The sequence below is a fragment of the Vicugna pacos genome, chromosome 29 (assembly GCF_048564905.1).
Source record: "Vicugna pacos chromosome 29, VicPac4, whole genome shotgun sequence".
NCBI classification, from domain to species: Eukaryota; Metazoa; Chordata; class Mammalia; order Artiodactyla; family Camelidae; genus Vicugna; species Vicugna pacos.
The window spans coordinates 19,477,047-19,494,745 of record NC_133015.1 but is presented as its reverse complement, the minus strand read 5'-3'; the positions used below and the strand labels follow the sequence as shown (position 1 = coordinate 19,494,745).

At 40.5% G+C, this 17,699-nt stretch overlaps 1 protein-coding gene and 1 pseudogene across 3 annotated transcripts; both read right to left on the bottom strand.

The window, feature by feature from the left end:
* Positions 1-1,855: 1,855 nt before the first annotated feature.
* TTPA (alpha tocopherol transfer protein) lies at positions 1,856-17,421 on the bottom strand. Of its 3 annotated transcripts, none has more exons than XM_072951669.1 (5): positions 17,346-17,421; positions 10,063-10,216; positions 6,486-6,679; positions 4,715-4,825; positions 1,856-2,259 (listed from the first exon to the last, which is right to left on the bottom strand). In XM_072951669.1, exons 1-5 carry the CDS (start codon positions 17,382-17,384, stop codon positions 2,074-2,076), a joined length of 684 nt encoding a protein of 227 aa, XP_072807770.1. In that variant the 5' UTR covers positions 17,385-17,421; the 3' UTR covers positions 1,856-2,073. The 3 variants fall into 3 exon arrangements, with proteins under 3 accessions (XP_072807770.1, XP_072807769.1, XP_072807771.1); XM_072951668.1 differs by lacking the exon at positions 17,346-17,421 and adding an exon at positions 16,511-16,763; XM_072951670.1 differs by lacking the exons at positions 4,715-4,825; positions 6,486-6,679; positions 17,346-17,421 and adding an exon at positions 16,511-16,763.
* LOC102541468 (small ribosomal subunit protein uS5 pseudogene) lies at positions 12,218-12,977 on the bottom strand (annotated as a pseudogene).
* Positions 17,422-17,699: the final 278 nt, after the last annotated feature.

Below are 17,699 nucleotides of genomic sequence, written 5' to 3'. Positions count from 1 at the left end.
AATTAACCTATGGTCCCTTTAAGCACAGCAAGATGGGAGAAGATGGTGTTGAGCTGAGCAGCAGGGAAAAACCAAGCTGCAATGTTTGTGTAATGGACAACTAGACACAGTAATTTTTTCTTAAACTTTTCTGTAAGGAAAAGTAGTTTTTGAAAAAGAATACCTAACATTCATATTGAAAAATGAAAAACAAACAGCTGCAGTTTGTGTGAAAGATCTTTATTTTCTTTTGAACAATATTAAAACAAATAAATTATCATGCAGTTCAGTAACACAATGAGCACGTGTTAATCCTTTAAAAGGCACATATGGTGCAATCACAGTAAAGTAATAGAGACAGTTCAACAGTTGTTTATCTTGCCACCTTATACAATTATCTGCTTATTTCACATTGTTCTTTTGATGTCCTTCAGTGAACTTTTGCATTTTATAAAAAATTCAAAGTCCTATCATGAAATATACTTCTATTGGTTGGCTTATTTTAATTCTCTTTACTGTTAACATCACCAATGAATCATATTTAAAAGATATTTAAAAATAGTATCTTTTATTCTTGTGCTAAAGTAATCATTCCTTCACAGTGTCGTAAAAAAGTGTTTAAAGCACCCAAATGTAAATTAAGTGGAACTTGGTGATGTAAACCTTCTTCTAGGAATAAAATTGGGGTAAACCAGGGCTTTTTGTGGTTATTGTTTATACTTTTTAAATGGTTTTATTCTGCCATTATTTTTAATTACACAATTTTAAACTGTGTGATTTGGTAAAGAAGACTTTAACGTTTTTATAGAAAATAGGCACGATCTAATTTTTTAAATAAAAGTTATAACATAAACTTCGCTTCCCAATGCTAAATCAAACACGTTCTCTAAAGAACATTCCCAGTCACTCTCAATTTTTCACAGATACGTGTACAGAGAATCCTAACTACCGGCTCACCTGATTAGAATGATTATCTTATGAAGAAAAACGCCCTTTACATGTTCTTTCACAAAGATACTATTGTATGATTAATGTTGAAACCCAACTAAGCTAACAAATGTTTAACAAATTTTGTACGCTGTGTCCTTTCATTTTCATGTTTAAAATAAAACTGAAAAATTATAAAATGCCATTAAAATTGTCATCAACTGAAAGCAATATTGACATATCTTTCTCAATAAATGAAATATGTTTTGACACAGCTATAGTACAAACAGCACATTCTAACTACTGGTTAGGTTAAGTAAATATAAATTGTTGAATTTGGCTAGAAATTCCGATAATATAGTAAAACTCAGATTATTTCATGAGTAATCTGAAAAGGTCCAGGTGTAATTAACACTGATTTAAAAAATGTAAACATTTCCTTTCCCTTGTGTAGCTGCGTTATTGTTCAATTAAAAATAAGAGTTCATGCACACGACAACTAAACATTATTCCATCTCTACATCTCTATGTGGTCAATTATATCAACATGAGTCATTTCACAGAGACCTACAGATGCTACGTACGATAGTTTATCACATGTAGACTCTTCAATCAAAAGTTTATTGTGCAAATATGCTAAAATAGAATTTCCCTGAGATGAACTACCTTTCTGGCCCACAGAAATAACTATGTAGAAATGATTCAGATTTTAATCTGATTTATAATCTAATCTGACACACCCAAAATGAGTGTGAATAGACTTTTTATCATCAGTTGATTGATGCTAATATTTCTGTTCAGTGGACTAGTCATACATTTATAACCAAGCCAGTGTAACCAGAGAACTTGTTCAAAATAAAACTCTTCAGAAACACACGAAGGTGCACACGAGTAGGTACTTGAGAGATAACTTTCTTGCAAGTGCAAAAATCAGGAATCTCTTTTATAAGCTTTCAGGATATACTAACATTTAATTACTTCAAAGGTAAAGAAAATGCATTTAACAAGTAAAGAAGTTTCCCAAATACCCATGCTGCTCAAGTTAGATTTTTTACATTAAAACAGTCAATCAGAAAAGCATTAATTAGTTTTAAAAGTTCTTTTCCTTTCACTCATATAACCAGGTCAGATCTCACTCATGTATCTTGAATTAGGAAGCCATTCACGTTAGGTAACTTCTCCTTTCATGGTCTGTGAAATGCTGCTGAGATAATTTTCAGACTTCATGATAAAATTTGTCCACTCCTGACAAATGTCCTCCATGGAGAATTCCTCACCACCGTACTCCAGTGGAAGAATGTTTGGGAAATGCTGCAGTAAGCTTTGTTTGTAATTGGTCCCGTGCATGTGAATCTGAAACAGCCAAAATGTTTTAGAAGCCATGCCCTCTGCCTCTCGGTGCAGTAGACGTCAATGGAGAATCAACACCATAAAACAGGAAGACACTTTGGTACCTCCTAGGATGCGAGAGCCTGTGCTGATACTGCATCCTTTCTTCCTCCGCTTAGGAAGCTAATGAATTTGCTTGTTTAGACTGTGCTGTTTGTGAATCTGATCATCTTACTGTTTTCTTATATTTGCACCCTTACAACTATTCAAGATTAGTAAAAAAGATACTCTTTTTTTTTCAAAAGTAGATTTTTAAAACTCTAAATAAAGTCATTTTATACATTCAATTCCCTAATGTATAGGTGATTATTAGCAAAATATCTCATATCCTGAGACTGTTCTATAGACGGTAAAAAATGTACTTCCTTTTATTTATATTAAATGAAAGCATTTATCTGATCACACTAGGTATGTGGGAATAATTGTGTGGTACAGTTGATAGATACTCTTGGCTAGTAAAACAGTAAGAGACAATTGTGATGGTTGAGAACTTTAAATTTTCAAATTTTTAAGCTATAAAAATTGACCATATAATGTCCTAAAGTTAAAATAAGGACTTGGAAACTTTGATTGAAAGCACATCTTGTTAAAAATAAATACATAAATTATCTTTGTTCATCTGCTAGGATTCATCCATACATTCAACAACCATTTAATAAGAACCTACTAGGTGCTAGGATATTAAGATTAAAAGATGAGTGAAACAAGTTTCTTGTACTCAGGAACCTCTCAGTCCTAATCTTTGATTTTTTTTCTAAAATATTTAAAATATTATCAGCGAACTGAAAAGAAATCCAACTATCTCCTCAGGAAGGGGAAAATAAGAACAGTCACAGGGTATTGCCAAATTGTTTAAAGAGGGAAGTGGCTGGACTTGGTCCTCCTCCCCTCCCCATTTTGGTAAGTCTGATTCATGTCAATTAACTTTCACTGAAATGCTTCATTTAACTTCTCAGTTTTTAATTTTTCTTCCTTTTTTTTGCTCATATTCTCCTGTTTACAAGATTTGGCTTATTGTTGTATTTGGGGTTTTTTGATCCAGAATATAACCCCAAATAAAAATATTTATTTTTACATCTCTCAGGGTTCAAAAGAAGATGACCAGCTATTATTAAGCTACACTGAAGAGAAAAAACATGAACCAAAAAATTGACTTTTATAAAAATAATAGAATGAAAGAACTCATCCTCATAAGGGTGGTTCTTCTTGAAGACAGACAGAAATGCCTGCTGGAAAATTTCAAAAGAAGCTCTAGGGTCATAATTGTCTGCCCAGATGCAAGATGTTACATTTTCGTAATACGAAGGAATATAGTTCCTAAAATTCCAAATATGCTACATTACAACTCATATTACCTCTACATTTATATAATTTTGATACTTAAATTGTCAAAGCCTTTAAAAACTGTTTTGTGTTCAAGCACTAGATGTTGTCAGTATTTGTCTAAATGAATGCTCTAAGAATTATCCTTTACAGATTAATGTGGAAGAGTGGTTGCCGTTTTGGGGACCTCAGATTCTCTTCTCAACACTGGAAAAATCTCAAGTGATATTAGGTATTTACCTGAGATAAGACTCCACAAGATAGGTAAAAAACATCAACTCTCTTTGCTTTAACTAACATGGCATTAAGTCACATCCCTTGGGTACTGTGGTTTTCAGTTACACATGTCTGATTTAAGTATATTTATTTTTTATTTACATAGATAATACATTCACGTGACTAGAAGTCCAAGCAAGATAAAAGATACACAGTGAGATGTCTTGCTCCTGACTGTATCCTCATCCACCCAATCCATATCTCTATTCTGTTCCACATGGGTAACCACTTTGGTTGTATAGCCTTTTAAGGATAACTTTTATGCAAATATAACTATGGATTCTGATTTCTTCCGCTTTTATACAAAAGGTAGTATATCATAAACACTATTCTGCATGTTATTTCACTTTACAGTGTATCCTGCAAATCTTACTGTGTTCCATTGTGTAGCTGTATCGTAGTTTATTTGAAAAGTTCCCTGATGATGAATTCTTTGTAGTTTCCAATCTTTTGCTACAATGAATCCTCTTGTGTATGTAATTCTGTTTGTGTGCAGGTATAGCTGTAGGATAAAATCCCAGAGATGTGGAGGCTGTAATTTTGATAACTATGACCACACTGCCCCCTGTAGGGAATATATCATTTTGCAGTCACACCAGCCACGTATGAGAGGTCCGGTTTTTCCACAGCCCCACTAACTTGATTTTTCGAAATCCAGATTTTAATGTATAAAAGTAGTTGGTTTGTTAGATACGTACTCAAAACATTGGGCTAATTCTGGGTATATGTTGGGAGTTGGAGATTATAAAGCAATTTTTAAATAAAAAGGAGCGGAACATTTGGTAGAGATGAATAGTGACTCGAATTATGTTTTACTTACCCGTCCCTTAATTTTTTCAGTCAGGAACGGCTTAATCATAGAAAAGACAGCATGGAAAATGATTGGCTCATTTATCAAGTGGATACCACGAACTTTTAATGGGAAGGAATCCTTTGGAAAATAAAAAAGTCTTATTAACAACAAAGCATAAATCAATATGTAATTCTATAGACAAGCACTTTCTTTGGACACTTGCTGAACTTACAGCAGTCCCTAAAGTGTGACTTTATTTTCAAAATTATTCTATCAACACAGTAACCTGCTTTATAGTTCACTGTCACTAGATTAAGAAAAGGTCTCTAAAAAGGTTTCACCTTGTACCTTAGGCAGAGTATTTTGATACCTGCATCTTTCATAAATAAGACACAGAAAAATGTCTTCCCCAATCACATATAAAGGTGCTTTTTAAAACACCAGTGAGTTTTGTTTTAAACCAATGAGTCATTTGGATATTCATATTTAACCTTCCCCCCACCACTCCCATTTTATTTTGAGGAAAACAAAAATCAAACTTCCATAAAAGTTGAAAGAATAGTACTATAAACACGCACCTTTAAATTTTTGACACGGGTATCAGTCTTTCACATCAACGTAATATAGGCTTTTTTTTTTTTTTGAAGGTTTAAAAAGTTAAGAATTGAAGGAAAAACCTCATCAATAGTTTCCCTACCCAAAGATGTGTTATTAATATAGAGATATTTCCTGCCAAGTTTCTTTCGTGCAAAACTCTTTTTTGTCGCCCCCCCCACCCACACACAGCTTTTACAGCTATGTTATCAATTTGGAGCTTTTCCTTTCAGGTTCTTTCTAGGAATAATTTTACTTTAAACAGAATTGCTAGTATGCTCTCTAAGTAATTTGCACCCTGTTTTGTTTCATTGATATAATGCAATTTTTGTAAACATTGTGAGTTTTAATATTGTTGCAAAAATCTATCCAATGGATGTACCATCATTTAAGTAACCATTTTCCTATTTCTGGACAAATAAGCTCTTTCTAATTTTCTTCTACAAAAATTGATGTAACTATCCTTCTGTACAGAAGGCCATGGGGGTTGTAAGTACAGCCTTTATGTTCAGATGCCCTGGACTGGAATCCTTGCTTCATTGCTGACAATGTGTGTGACTGGAGGCATCGCTATGTCACCTCTCTGACATAGTGAAATAATTTGTAACGTGGGAAAAATGGTAGTCACATGCTATGGGCTGCTTGTAGCCATTAAACAGCAATGCATCTGAAACACTTAGCAAAGTCCCGGCACACAGGAAGCTCCTGTCACTATATACAAAGTCTTTGCTACATTTAAGATTATTCCTTAGCCAGGTGTCCCAAAGCAGGATTATTGTGTCAAAGATGATGGCCATTTTTTAAAGTTTTTTTTCTGAAACAACAGTACCAATTTATACTAACAAAAAATCTATGTGACATTTTGTTGTATCATTGCCATAAATATTATTTTTTGAGTCAGTTTTTAATTTAGGAAGAAAATTTAAATGACAAAAAGATAAAGTTACCACATTACTGTTTAAATGTATAAATTCTGTGGTTCCAAATTTTGAACTTATTTTTAGTTTGTTGCAACATTCTTTCTTTTTGAATTAATAACACTCTACTTCTTCCTCTTAGAATTACTGAATTCTATGTATCATTTCTAAAATTTTATTTGATTTTCTAATATATGTACTATCCCTTCTCTCTGTCCAACATATAACTAAATTTATATCTACTATTTGGAAGTATTATCCCGAACAGTTAAAATACACACACTTACTGTAAGAACAGCAGCAATGTTCTTGGCTACGGATGGGGTAATTTGGAAAGCGTGAGAAAACTGCCAGCCTTCCAAATCAAAGACAGCCTTGATTCCATTCCGCTGTGTGTCCACCTCCTGGACAATAAGCTCAGATGTGATTAGACTCACACGAAACACATCGTAAGCCGTGAAAACTTTTGGGTCCCATTGTGCTTAAAAAGTAAACAAATAAATTAAGTCATATCTCAGCACTGTGTAAAGAATCAGAAAGATTTACAAAAGGAAACAAATTCCATTTAAAGGATCCAGAGAAATAAATCATGTACAAAATCGTGAATTGAATAATAGATCAAACTGGTGGTCCAAGAACAGGTGCCTGCTTCTTCCTCCTTCCTCAGAGCCCTAGCAAAGAGCAGATTTTTAACAGCGTGGGGAAGATGAAAGAATGAATGCAGGCTGGATTTGATTGCCAGATAAAACTACAGCCCAAAATACGCAGGAGGGGCTGCAGCTCTAGGTGGGAATGCCTCTGGCGGGGGCTCTGAGCTCAAAGGTATTGCAAATGCAAAGAGCAAGGCTTGGGATTATGAAGAGTGACCCAGGGCTTATAGTAACCACAGAGGTTGCTAGGGGAAATGGGCGAGGAGCAGACAGGCAGGCTGATCTCTCTGACACCCTTCTGCGACAAGCAGCGTGTGGCAGAGTCAAGTTCACACAAGCTAGAACAGTATGTGTGGGCTTTGGAAAACTGAGACAGGGATGCACCCAGGGAACTGCCCACACCCAGGACAAACAAGGAATACCTTGCTCAGCCAAGGAGTTACTGACATTCTTGTCCTCCTCTCCCCTCCCAGCCCCGCGGCAGGCCATGGCATGCCAAAATGACAATGATGGATAAGCAAGCAGGCCATCTTGAAACAAGATATGTATCCACAGAGAACTGAAATATTTTTAAAAACACAGACACACAACAAAGAGAGGACCCAAACTCAATAGACAAAGGCAGTAAAACTCAAGGAGACAGCTAATAAAGTGACAAACATTAAAAGAAGCAAACTAGTTTCACTGGGGGAACAAAAGCTACTGTAGGCTATTATCATAAGAATAGGCTACTAAGAAAAAGAATCCATTGAGGTCTTGGAAACAGAAAGGTGACAATTTAAGCAAATCTCAGTTGATGGAACTGACTGTCAGAAAAGACACAGACAACGAGTGAATAATGGTTTGGAATATCAAGCTGAGGAATTCTCTCAATCTCAGCACAAAAGAGCCAAGAGTCAATACATATGAATAAAAAGTTAAGAGACATGCAGCTAGATCCGGAAGTTTCCAAAGCCAGCTAATTAGAGTTCTAGAGGGCAATAAGACAGAGAACAGGGAACAGAGGAGGCAGGAATAGTAACAGTGGAGAAAAATATTCCAAAGCTGGAAAAAGATGCAAATCTTCAGACTGAACGTTTCGTACGGTGCCTAACAAGATCAACGGGGGAAAAAAAAAAGATTCATGACTAAAGAATGGTAAATTTCTAAAACTACCCAAAGTTTCTGACTTGGACAGCTGGGTAGAATGGTGGTACCATTTACTGAGATTGGAAGGACTGGAAGAGAAGGGTTTGGGGAAGGAAAGATCAAAAGCAGTTTTGAAGATGTGAAAATGGTGACTGCAGGATGTCCGGTTGGTGGCAGCTGGAATAGGGCACTGGTTGCATGGAGCCTTGGGGACAAAGGGATACTGTGGTGAGGATACAAATATGGAAGCTATTTGTGCTTACAGATCTATGGCAGGGACTGTCTTAGACTCATGTCTATCCCCGTTATAGTACAGAGAGAAAGTAGCGTAAGAGGAGGAGGCGGAGGCCAACATCCTAGTGAATTTCAGAATTTAAAGGGGGGATAGAACAGGCAGTGCCAGCAAAGGAGACTAAGACGAAACAGACAGTTAAGCTGGAGGGAAACAGCAGGAGAACGTGGCATCAGAGAAGGGAAGAGGATATCCCAAAAAAGAGGAGGAGGTTTGCTGTATTGATCGGTCAAGTGAAATAGCACTAAACATATCCCTTGGATTTGGTGAAAAGAAAGTCACTGATGATTCGTTCAGGTCATTTCAGCAGAGAGGTGGGAGTGAAACCACATCAGGGGGCATTGAGAGGAACTGTGAGAGAGCGTGGATGGAGACCATCACTAATTTAAAAAGTTTGGCTGAGAAAGAGAGGTGTAGGGAGGTGGCTGGGATGGAGGCTGGAAGGTCTTAATGTGATTGAGGAGGAGGATTTTTTTCATTTTGGATGGCTGATCCTTAAGAGATTTAGATGTTAATGGTAGTGTCTAACAGCAAGGAAAAATTTGAAGATAGAGAAAGATAAGGAATAATCAGGAATATTCCTACGAAAGCACCGTAGTAGAATAGCGCTTTGTTTTTAAAAGCCTCTGATTTCTGGTAAGAATCTGAATAATCAATCCACGGTTAATCCAGCTCAGATACACTTCACTCAGCTTCCTGTAACACCCGCGGGGCAAGGAAAGGGTGGAAAAGACGCTGTGATGTCTGGTTCATAGACAGGATTAACCCAGTGGTATATGACCCAGAAGCTGAAGCAAAGAAACAAACAAACAAACAAAAGACTCATTTGCCTGTCTTCTGCTGCCCATTCAAGAATTAAATGCAGTGTCTTCTTGCAAGATTAGCAAACTGCTGAGTTCTAGGCAGGCATCTTACCTACGAGCAGGCAGAAGAAGCAAATCTATAAATCTCTTTAAGTTCCCCAGAATATTTACAGATGTAAAAGCTTCTATGAGATTAATAATAAATTCATAAGATTCTGCTCAGGAAATGTTGGCTATCTTTGTCATTTCCACTGGGCCATGACAGGATGCTGGGGCCGTGTGGGCCCTTGGTTACCCGCCGTCCTTAATGACACACAGGTCTAAGGGGGAGGCAGAAGTCAGAGGCCCCCAGCCTCCAGGAAACACTAGGCAGACCTAACGGCGAGAAGGGGAAGCAGTGAAAACAAAGAGGGGCACAGGGAACGCGGATTCCTCAGCATTTCCCCGGGTGCCGCTCTCCACTGAGTCTTCCATCGTCCTGAGAAAGGAACTCTTGCTCCTCAGCCTGGGGCTGTACCGCACCCCTGCTCACTCACTCGCTCCAAAAATACTTCATAAATATCCACCATGTGCCAGGCCCTGGTTTCGATGCTTGGGAAGCATCAGTGGGCTGATGAAATCTGCACTCTCCTAGAGCTTGTATTATGGCAGCTCAGAAATCGTATTTGGACTTGTTTTACGCTGGATGGCGGATAAGTTTGATTTACTTTATGTTTCATCCTGTTCACCTTCCGCCCCCTATTTCTCCCTTCCATTTTCTTTTCCTCTCAGGTGATGTGGTTGGCTGTGTGGGAGGACGGAAGCAGGGTTTTCATTGGTTTGGGATAATTTTCTCACAACTGCCAGTTTTGTTCTATTTGGAGGACATTAAACAAACTGCACGAACCTAAGTTAAAACCTAAAAAGCGAAATTCTTATGCATGAACTCATGGAGGCTTTCAACACGGCAGTCAAGAAAAAGAAAACAGCAGAGGCGCTGCGTGCGACGTACCGATTCTGTAAATGAGGACTTTGCTGCCCGCGGGGTCCCTGGCTCTCAGGAGGCCGAGGTAGCCGGCCTTCAGCAGGCCAAGGACACTTCTAGGATGGAGATCTGCACTTATTTCTGGACACTCTGCTCTCCACTTACAGTAGTTTTTTAGTAACTGAAAAATAAAATAGAAAAATAAAATAGAAATAAAAAGTCTGCAGATAGCATACCTGGTAAGCATTTTGTAAAAATGAAAGCCTTGGCATGACAGAGGGCCTCTGCCGTCTCTTCAGCCATGGTTTTAGTCTGGGGTTATCGTTAGTGAAAATGAAAAGTGTCCTCTTCAAGGCTCTCAGGTGATAGGAGTTAGCCACAGATTCCAAGATGAGCAATTCTTACTTGTCTCCTGTGGCAGCTAGACTCCCAAAGACAGCTGTCAACAGTGCCTCCCCTCCTGGTGTACACATGTCATTCCCTCCCCCAAGGGGTAGAATCCGTTTGACTCCTTCTTCTCGCAGCTGAGCTGGCCTCCTGTCTTGCTTTGACAGGAGTGACACTGTGCTAGGTTAAGAAGCCTGGGGTCTTTGCTTTTTGCTTTCTGTGATCCAGATCATGCAAGATGATAACTAAACAATGAATCTATGCAGAGCAAGGCCCTGGATGATGAGAGGCCATCTCAGCCAGTCTGACATCAGCCACATTCCCATCTCATGCAATGTGGACCAGACATAAACCATCCCCACTGATCACTGCCCAAAGTGAAGAGTCACAAATTAATAGCTATGGTTTAAGCACCTTGATTTGAGGGCCTTTTGTTACTCAGCCATTGATAACTGAAACATCCACCTTTAGTCTTTCTTGAAACAAGGAAGACAGAAATCAATTGAATTAACTCTACAAATGTTTTTGAGCATCTATAATGTTCCACACACTGTGTTAGGCGCTTGAGCTACAGCCGTGGACAGAATAAGTCCCTGCTCTCCTGGGATCTGACCTGTGGGTGACCAACTGGGCCATACAGACAAGTGTGATGTAATGAAATTCCCAGGCTGCTGCTTCAGAACCTCGGCTCCACCCCTTATTATCTGTGTGATCTTGGGCACGTATTTAATTCCTCTGAGTCCTGTTCCTCAGTGTCTGCCTTGCAGGGTTATGAGTAAAGCATACGTGGGCATAATTAAAAAAGAAATAAAGGAAAGAAGAAAAGAAAAAAAAAACCTGTTTTCTTTTTTTCCCCAAACGAGCCACCAAAAATGGTTCCATTATATTTACAAATAATACAGACATTGTCAGTGTATTGTGGAGAATACTGACATCAAGTTATGCATTTAAACTTTATTATATTTCCATTTTCCTTGTCATGATTTTTGGCATTCTCAATTTTTTTCTATAAGGTGAATTTCTCCTCCTCCTCCTCCTGTTTTAGGAGGCATCAGAATAAGTGTTAACAGCATTTTTAATGCTCATTCCTTTTTGATAGTTCCAGCACATGCACAAATAGTCATTTTAATTCTGATTCAAGGAAAACACTAGAAGCAGCATGTGAGCTCCAATACAGAAACAGTGGCTTTCTTTCCCCATGGAATAATCAAAGTTGTAGCTTCAGTAAAAGGGGTCTTTCAGGTAATAGAGGCAGGTTCCTCAGCTTACTGATCTCTGCAGGGCGCTGGCACTCAGGAAGTAGGCACATGTTGCGGGAAAGAATAAAGTAATATATCATTAAACCAGCTAGAGTCACACAGTTGAAAAAATGACTTTTGTAAAGATGCACAAATCACCCTCATACTTTGGACACTTAACTTTTGCAAACTGAAAGCTCTAAATTCGGATGTTTTGATTACTACTCTTCCACTGATACATGAGTCCAGGTGACTTGAATACATGACGTAAATGACGTAAAAGCCGCTACTTAGTGATTCTCAAACAAAACCCTGCAAGTTCATAGCAGCAACAACAAAAAATCTGCCTGCAAATGAATACTCATTACTGAAAAGCACCTGTTTTGTACCACAATTAGGAATAAATAAATAGAAAAAGTTATGGCTTATTTTAACTATGCTTTGCAATAGAGTATGTTTCTTCTTACACGTTTCATATACTTTCAAACAGAATTACAACCATTTTGTGACAGTTTTTTTTTCCCAGGCTTCATTCACTTTATTTTTTGCATACAAAACTATGTGGTGGCCACAGCTGGAGCCTGGGTCCTCTGCACAGAAACACTGGTGTGGGACTTGACGAGACGATCAGTGAATTCCTGACAGGGAGACTTGGTGAACACAGGCTCTTTCCAAAGATGAGGGGTGAGATAGCTGTAGGTCTTGGAGATGGCATGGAAGGTGGCCTTGGCGAAGTGGCCCAGCATGGCAGCGCAGCCCCTGGCAGAAGTGTGACAGTCATCAATTCCAGCCATCAGCAGCAGCTTCTTGGGCACCGGGGCTGAAACAATGCCAGTGCCCCTGGGTGCAGGGATGAGGCGCACCAGCACAGAACCACAGCGGCCAGTCACCTTGCAAGGAACGGTGTGGGGCTCGCCCATCTTGTTCCCCCAACAGCCTCACCATACAGGGACAATGGAGAGCTTGGCCAGGGTGATGGCCCCCTGAATGGCTGTGGCTACCTCCTTAGAGCACTTAACACCCAAACCGACAAGTCCATTGTAATCCCCAGTGGTGACAAATGCCTTGAACCTGGTCCGCTGACCAGCACGGGCCTGCTTTTGATCTTCATGTCCTTCACCAACCGGCCCAGCTTGGTGACCAGGAGCCATTCCTTGTCCTTTGCCTTGCCTCTGCGTGCTCAGTGGCCGCGGCCTCAGCCTGGCCCCGACTGCGACCCCGGCCCCGGACGCCGCTGCCGAAGCCTCCACGGAAGCCACTGAGGCCTCCCATCCCAGGGCCTCCGGGGCCTCCCGCAGCACCGGCGTCACCCTCCATTTGGCGTCCTCTCGGAAAAGAAGTGTGCCAGTTTTATAGGGTTTAAAGGCAGAATTTCAATTCCCCCTCACAACCATTCTGAGAGGTTACCCATTTTATTGGTAAGAAAACTAAACCTCAAAGATATTACCATCAGGAGCAGAGCAGAGACTGAAACTGACACGCTGGTATGGTAAGTTTTACAAAAGAAGCTGCATTTAGTGGGAAATGAGCAGGGAGAGTCAATGGAATTTTGAAAACTTTTAAGTCTTTGGGAAAACCATAAAAATTAATGAATTTAAAATGTATTACGTGGAGCAAAAAATATAAGGAACTGGAATATTCACTTATAAAAGATAGGAATTCTCAAGAATGTATAGAACAGACAGAGGATAACAGCTGGTTGTTTTATGTTCAGTGTTTTTAAACAGAAGGGGAAGGCGTACTTGAGAGCACAGGCTCCCCTGAGTTCAACCCAAGTTCAAACCCTTGCTCTACCACTTAATAACTGTGACTTCGAGCAAGTGACTTACTCTTTACATCTCAGTTTCTTCTAAAGTGAGAAAATACTGAGATAATCCACATGAACACGACTTACCAAAGGACCTGGCACCCCAGAAACTAGTAGAATTCTAAAAAGTCGCTAATTTGTTATAACTTCAAATACAAAAACTAGAATAATGAGAAATTTCATTATAACTGAGGGCCTTACTAAGTTTCCTTCATGCACTAAGATCATAGGTCTTTTACACGCTAAACAAGGGAGTTAGAGTTGAATTAACTGCTTTTGTGGAGGAAAATGAAAAAATAGCTTCATCCTCTAACCCTCTTTCTCCTTCCCAGTTGGCAGAAAAATAGGGCAAAGAGTTCACAGTCAGAAACTTGATTCCTGTCCAGTGTATTCAGACAGCATCCTGCTAGCCAATTCTTCAAGGACATGATGCAATGAAAGCAATTCAGGAAGATAAATAACACAGAAAAAATGTATAACTGAGACACTGGAGGTAAATTTTATTCCATTTTCGACTTAGATATTACTTTTAAAAAGCAACTAAGTGAAACCTGTAATTAAACACTTCTAATTGTTAGTTACTCCTACACATATATATGTTTAACACCACATTTAAACTGCACTCTTCATAGGACCTAAGACTGTGTCTTCATAGTTAGTAGCTGCTGAGTAAATATCAGGATCCCTGGGTAGCCATCTGATAGAACAAAAATAAATAGGTTCCTATTTCATTCTTAAAAGTCAAAATAAAGTCCAGTAGGTCAACAACTCCAACATAAAAAACAGAAGTCGTATATTACTAGAGAAAATTTTGCAAAACATGAGAGCTTATGAAACCCAGAAGCAATCAGAGAACAATCTAATCAATACATTTAATTACATAAAAACTTTAAAATTCTTCACAGAGCAAAAATGAACAAATGGGGCCTAATTAAACTTATAAGCTTTTTCACAGCAAAGGAAATTATAAGCAAAACAAAACAACAATGTACGGAATGGGAGAAAATATTTGCAAATGATGTGACTGACAAGGGATTAATCCCCAGAACATACAAACAGCTCATACAGCTCAATAACAGAAAACCAAAGAACCCAATTAAAATGCTTCACAGAAAGAAAATAGCATTAACGTGTCAAGAGACAAACAATGAACTAGGACAACAGCCTATTTTCTTTAACATTTAAGGATGTTTTATGAATAAATTAATAATTTTTTTAATATTTTATGTAAATAAAGTGGAAGAAAATAAATAAATAGCCAAGACAAGCAGTTAACTAGAAAGGAATTTTAAAATGTTAAATATATGAAAGATGATTAACCTCACTTGAAATTAAATAAATGCATATGATAATAATAATAATGAGAACCAGTTCCTCACCTAGCAGGTTGACACACAGATCACAAACATGGGATGAAACAGTGTGGGTGATAATGTGGGAAGAAGGTACCATTATGTAATATAGAAGCAATAAAATAAGTGCAGACACTCTGGAGGACAGTTGATATATTCACCAACACTGAAGACCCACATCTCACTTCATCCAGCAGTTACACAAGTCGAACTTCTCCTATAAGGATTTTCCTATTTTTGCACAATGACAGACATACAGAGACATACTAAAACACCCAGCTGGTGATGGAAGAGCCCCCATTTGTCATGTTTATTGTATTTTGTGAACTGCCAAGCAAGCTGTAGGAATTAAAAATATAGTCATTGAATGAAAGAACGAACAGCACGCATGGCACCATTGCGATTAATACATTTAATACATGTATTAGTGTTACAATATGTTGTAATATATGTTAATACATTTTAATATATGAAATTGGTGCAGTGGAATAGCACACACCCCAAAAGAATAACAATAATACACATGCTGAAATAGGTTGATCTCTATGATAAATTGGGCAAAAAAAGGCAAAATGTGCTCACATATACATTAGCTTGTGTGAACGGAGATTATAGCTGGAAAGGTAAGGGTCGAACAGTAACCACTGCTGGGCAGGCAGTTGGCAAACTAAGGTTTGGGGTGGGAAATGTTTTCCTTTATAAAGTTACTTTTAGGAACTTACTTTGCATTCCTTACTACTTATGGATTATTTTTTACCGTCTATATTTTTTACTTTTTCAGTTAAGAATTACTTATCAAGAATCCTCATACTGAAACACGCGGGGACTCGAACTATCATACTTCCTCTGCCTCCCTGCCGGCTGTGTGACACCGAGGGAGCCACCTGGAGGAAGGGCTAGGTCAGGTTCGACTGCTGAGTGCTTACTACATGCCAGGCTCTGCGCCGGGTACGTCGTTTTCTGTTAAATTGGTTAATGTTCAGTCCTGGGCACCAGTCACTGAGGGAGGCGTTCCCACCGTTATTTCACAGGTGAGGATGCTGAGCCCAAAGGGACAGAATTCAAGGTCGCATCCTTCTCCCTGATTCCTGTCTTCCCACCGCCCTGCTCTCAACCAGTTGTAAGATACCTGAAAACACAGAGCAATATCCTCAACCCCATTCTTCCACTCAAAAGATGTACTGGACCGCTTTACTGTCTTGACACTTAAGTATTACTAGTAATAATACTTTTTAGGGCTAAAATTCGGCTTCAGACCTTCAGTTTTACAGGCAATTTAATTTTCGCAACTGCACGTGGAGTTACCTGCTAAAATGCACTAAATCTAGGTTCCCTACTTTTCAGCTGCAATTTTGTTTCATCTCACCGCCTCTGCCACCAAAGTAAGGCGTTTCCCCCAAACTTTATAGCTTCAGGAGACTCATCGAGGGCAAGGTCTCCGTGTTTGAGGTCAAACGGGCCCTCACCCCAGAGGGCTCCAGCTTTTCCCGAGGTTTCCCGTTTCCACGACCCAGAGAAACTGGGAGGACCAGCGCGGGATTCCTCAGAACACCCGCGCCCGCCGCCCAGTGCGCTCGGGGCGCGTCCCCTCCGAGGTCCCGCCGGCGAGCGGGCGTCTCCGGGGATCCGGGCTCGGCCGCGGCTTCCCGGCCCCGTCCTCCGCGGCGGGCGCGGCGCGGAGGCCCCCTTACCCGCCAGGCCAGGTCCAGATCGAAGTCCCGGGCGCGCAGGAACCGCAGCAGGAAGGCGTCGCTGAGCGGCTGCGGCGCCCGCAGCGCGCCGGCCGCGCGGACCCGGCGCCGCAGCTCGGCCAGGCTGGGCTGCAGCAGCGGCGAGTGGTCGGGCAGCGCGCTGAGCTGCGCCCCCGCCGCGGGCCCCGGCCGCGCCTCCGCCATGCCCGCCGCCGCGCTCCCGCCGCTGCCCGGGGCCCGGAAAAGGCGCGGGGCCGCCCTCGCGGCCCGCCTCCGCGGGCCCGGGCCGCCGACACCCACGCTCCGCTCCGCCCCTGCGGGGGGCCGCCGCGCCCCGGGGACCACGTGGTGTCCCCACCGTGCTCACCGTCCTGGAAGCGCTGGGTAGTAACCCCAGCCCTTCCCAGTGAAGGGAGTCACTGGTGTTCAACGCCGAGGGGAGGATGTCAGAAAGTTTGCCCGCACTGGTTGCGATCGGGATGTTTTGACAATAATCTATTGAACTTTTGTTTTTCCTTCCTTTCTTCCGTCTTTCTTCCTTCCCTTCTCTCCCTCCCTTCTTTCTTCCTTTCCCTTTTTCTTTCTTTCCTTCCTCCATGTCTCTCCTCCGTCCCTCCTTTTCTTTTCTTTTTCCTTCCTTCCTTCCTATGTTCTTCTGTTCCTGTCTATCTCTGTCTCTCTCTCCCTCTCCTTCTCTCTCCCTCTTCCTCTCTCTCTCTGTCCCCTGGAGCTGGAAGGAGCCTTAGACCAACCATTTAAAGGACGGCTCGTTGCAGACTCGCTCCTGAGCCCTTCTCCTGACCCCTTCCATGAAGGCTTCAAACGGACTCCTCACCTCAAACTGTGTTATCAAAGTGGCTTCCAAAATGCACATCCCCACACGCTACCTTCACTGACTCATGACTCTTCCCTTTGCTCCCAGTCCAGGCAAAGTCTTCTCAGTTCTTGGCACTTTGCTCTACCAATGACCTGTACAAATAAACGACTAGCAATTACCAAAACAAGTTTTGAACACTCTGTACTTCCTCTGTTACGTTCCGCCACCATGTCTATCTAGTCCCTCAGCAGATAGTCCAAAGTCCTCATATGACATCATCTAAGTGATCCAGATGAGGAAGATGAAAGAGGAAAATTATGTGAAGCCAGAAATATTGTTAAACTGGTCTTTTCTTGATCTCTACCCATTATA

Bases quoted from the DNA above. Each gene is read 5' to 3' on its own strand.
- TTPA (XM_072951668.1), bottom strand. From the start codon at position 16,714: ATGGCGGAGGCGCGGCCGGGGCCCGCGGCGGGGGCGCAGCTCAGCGCG. The intron at 6,680-10,062 runs GTACGTCGCACG...TTACTTTTTAAG, and splicing joins AGTCCTCATTTACAGAATCG to CACAATGGGACCCAAAAGTT. The intron at 2,260-4,714 runs GTAAGTAAAACA...TGGCTGTTTCAG, and splicing joins CTGAAAAAATTAAGGGACGG to ATTCACATGCACGGGACCAA.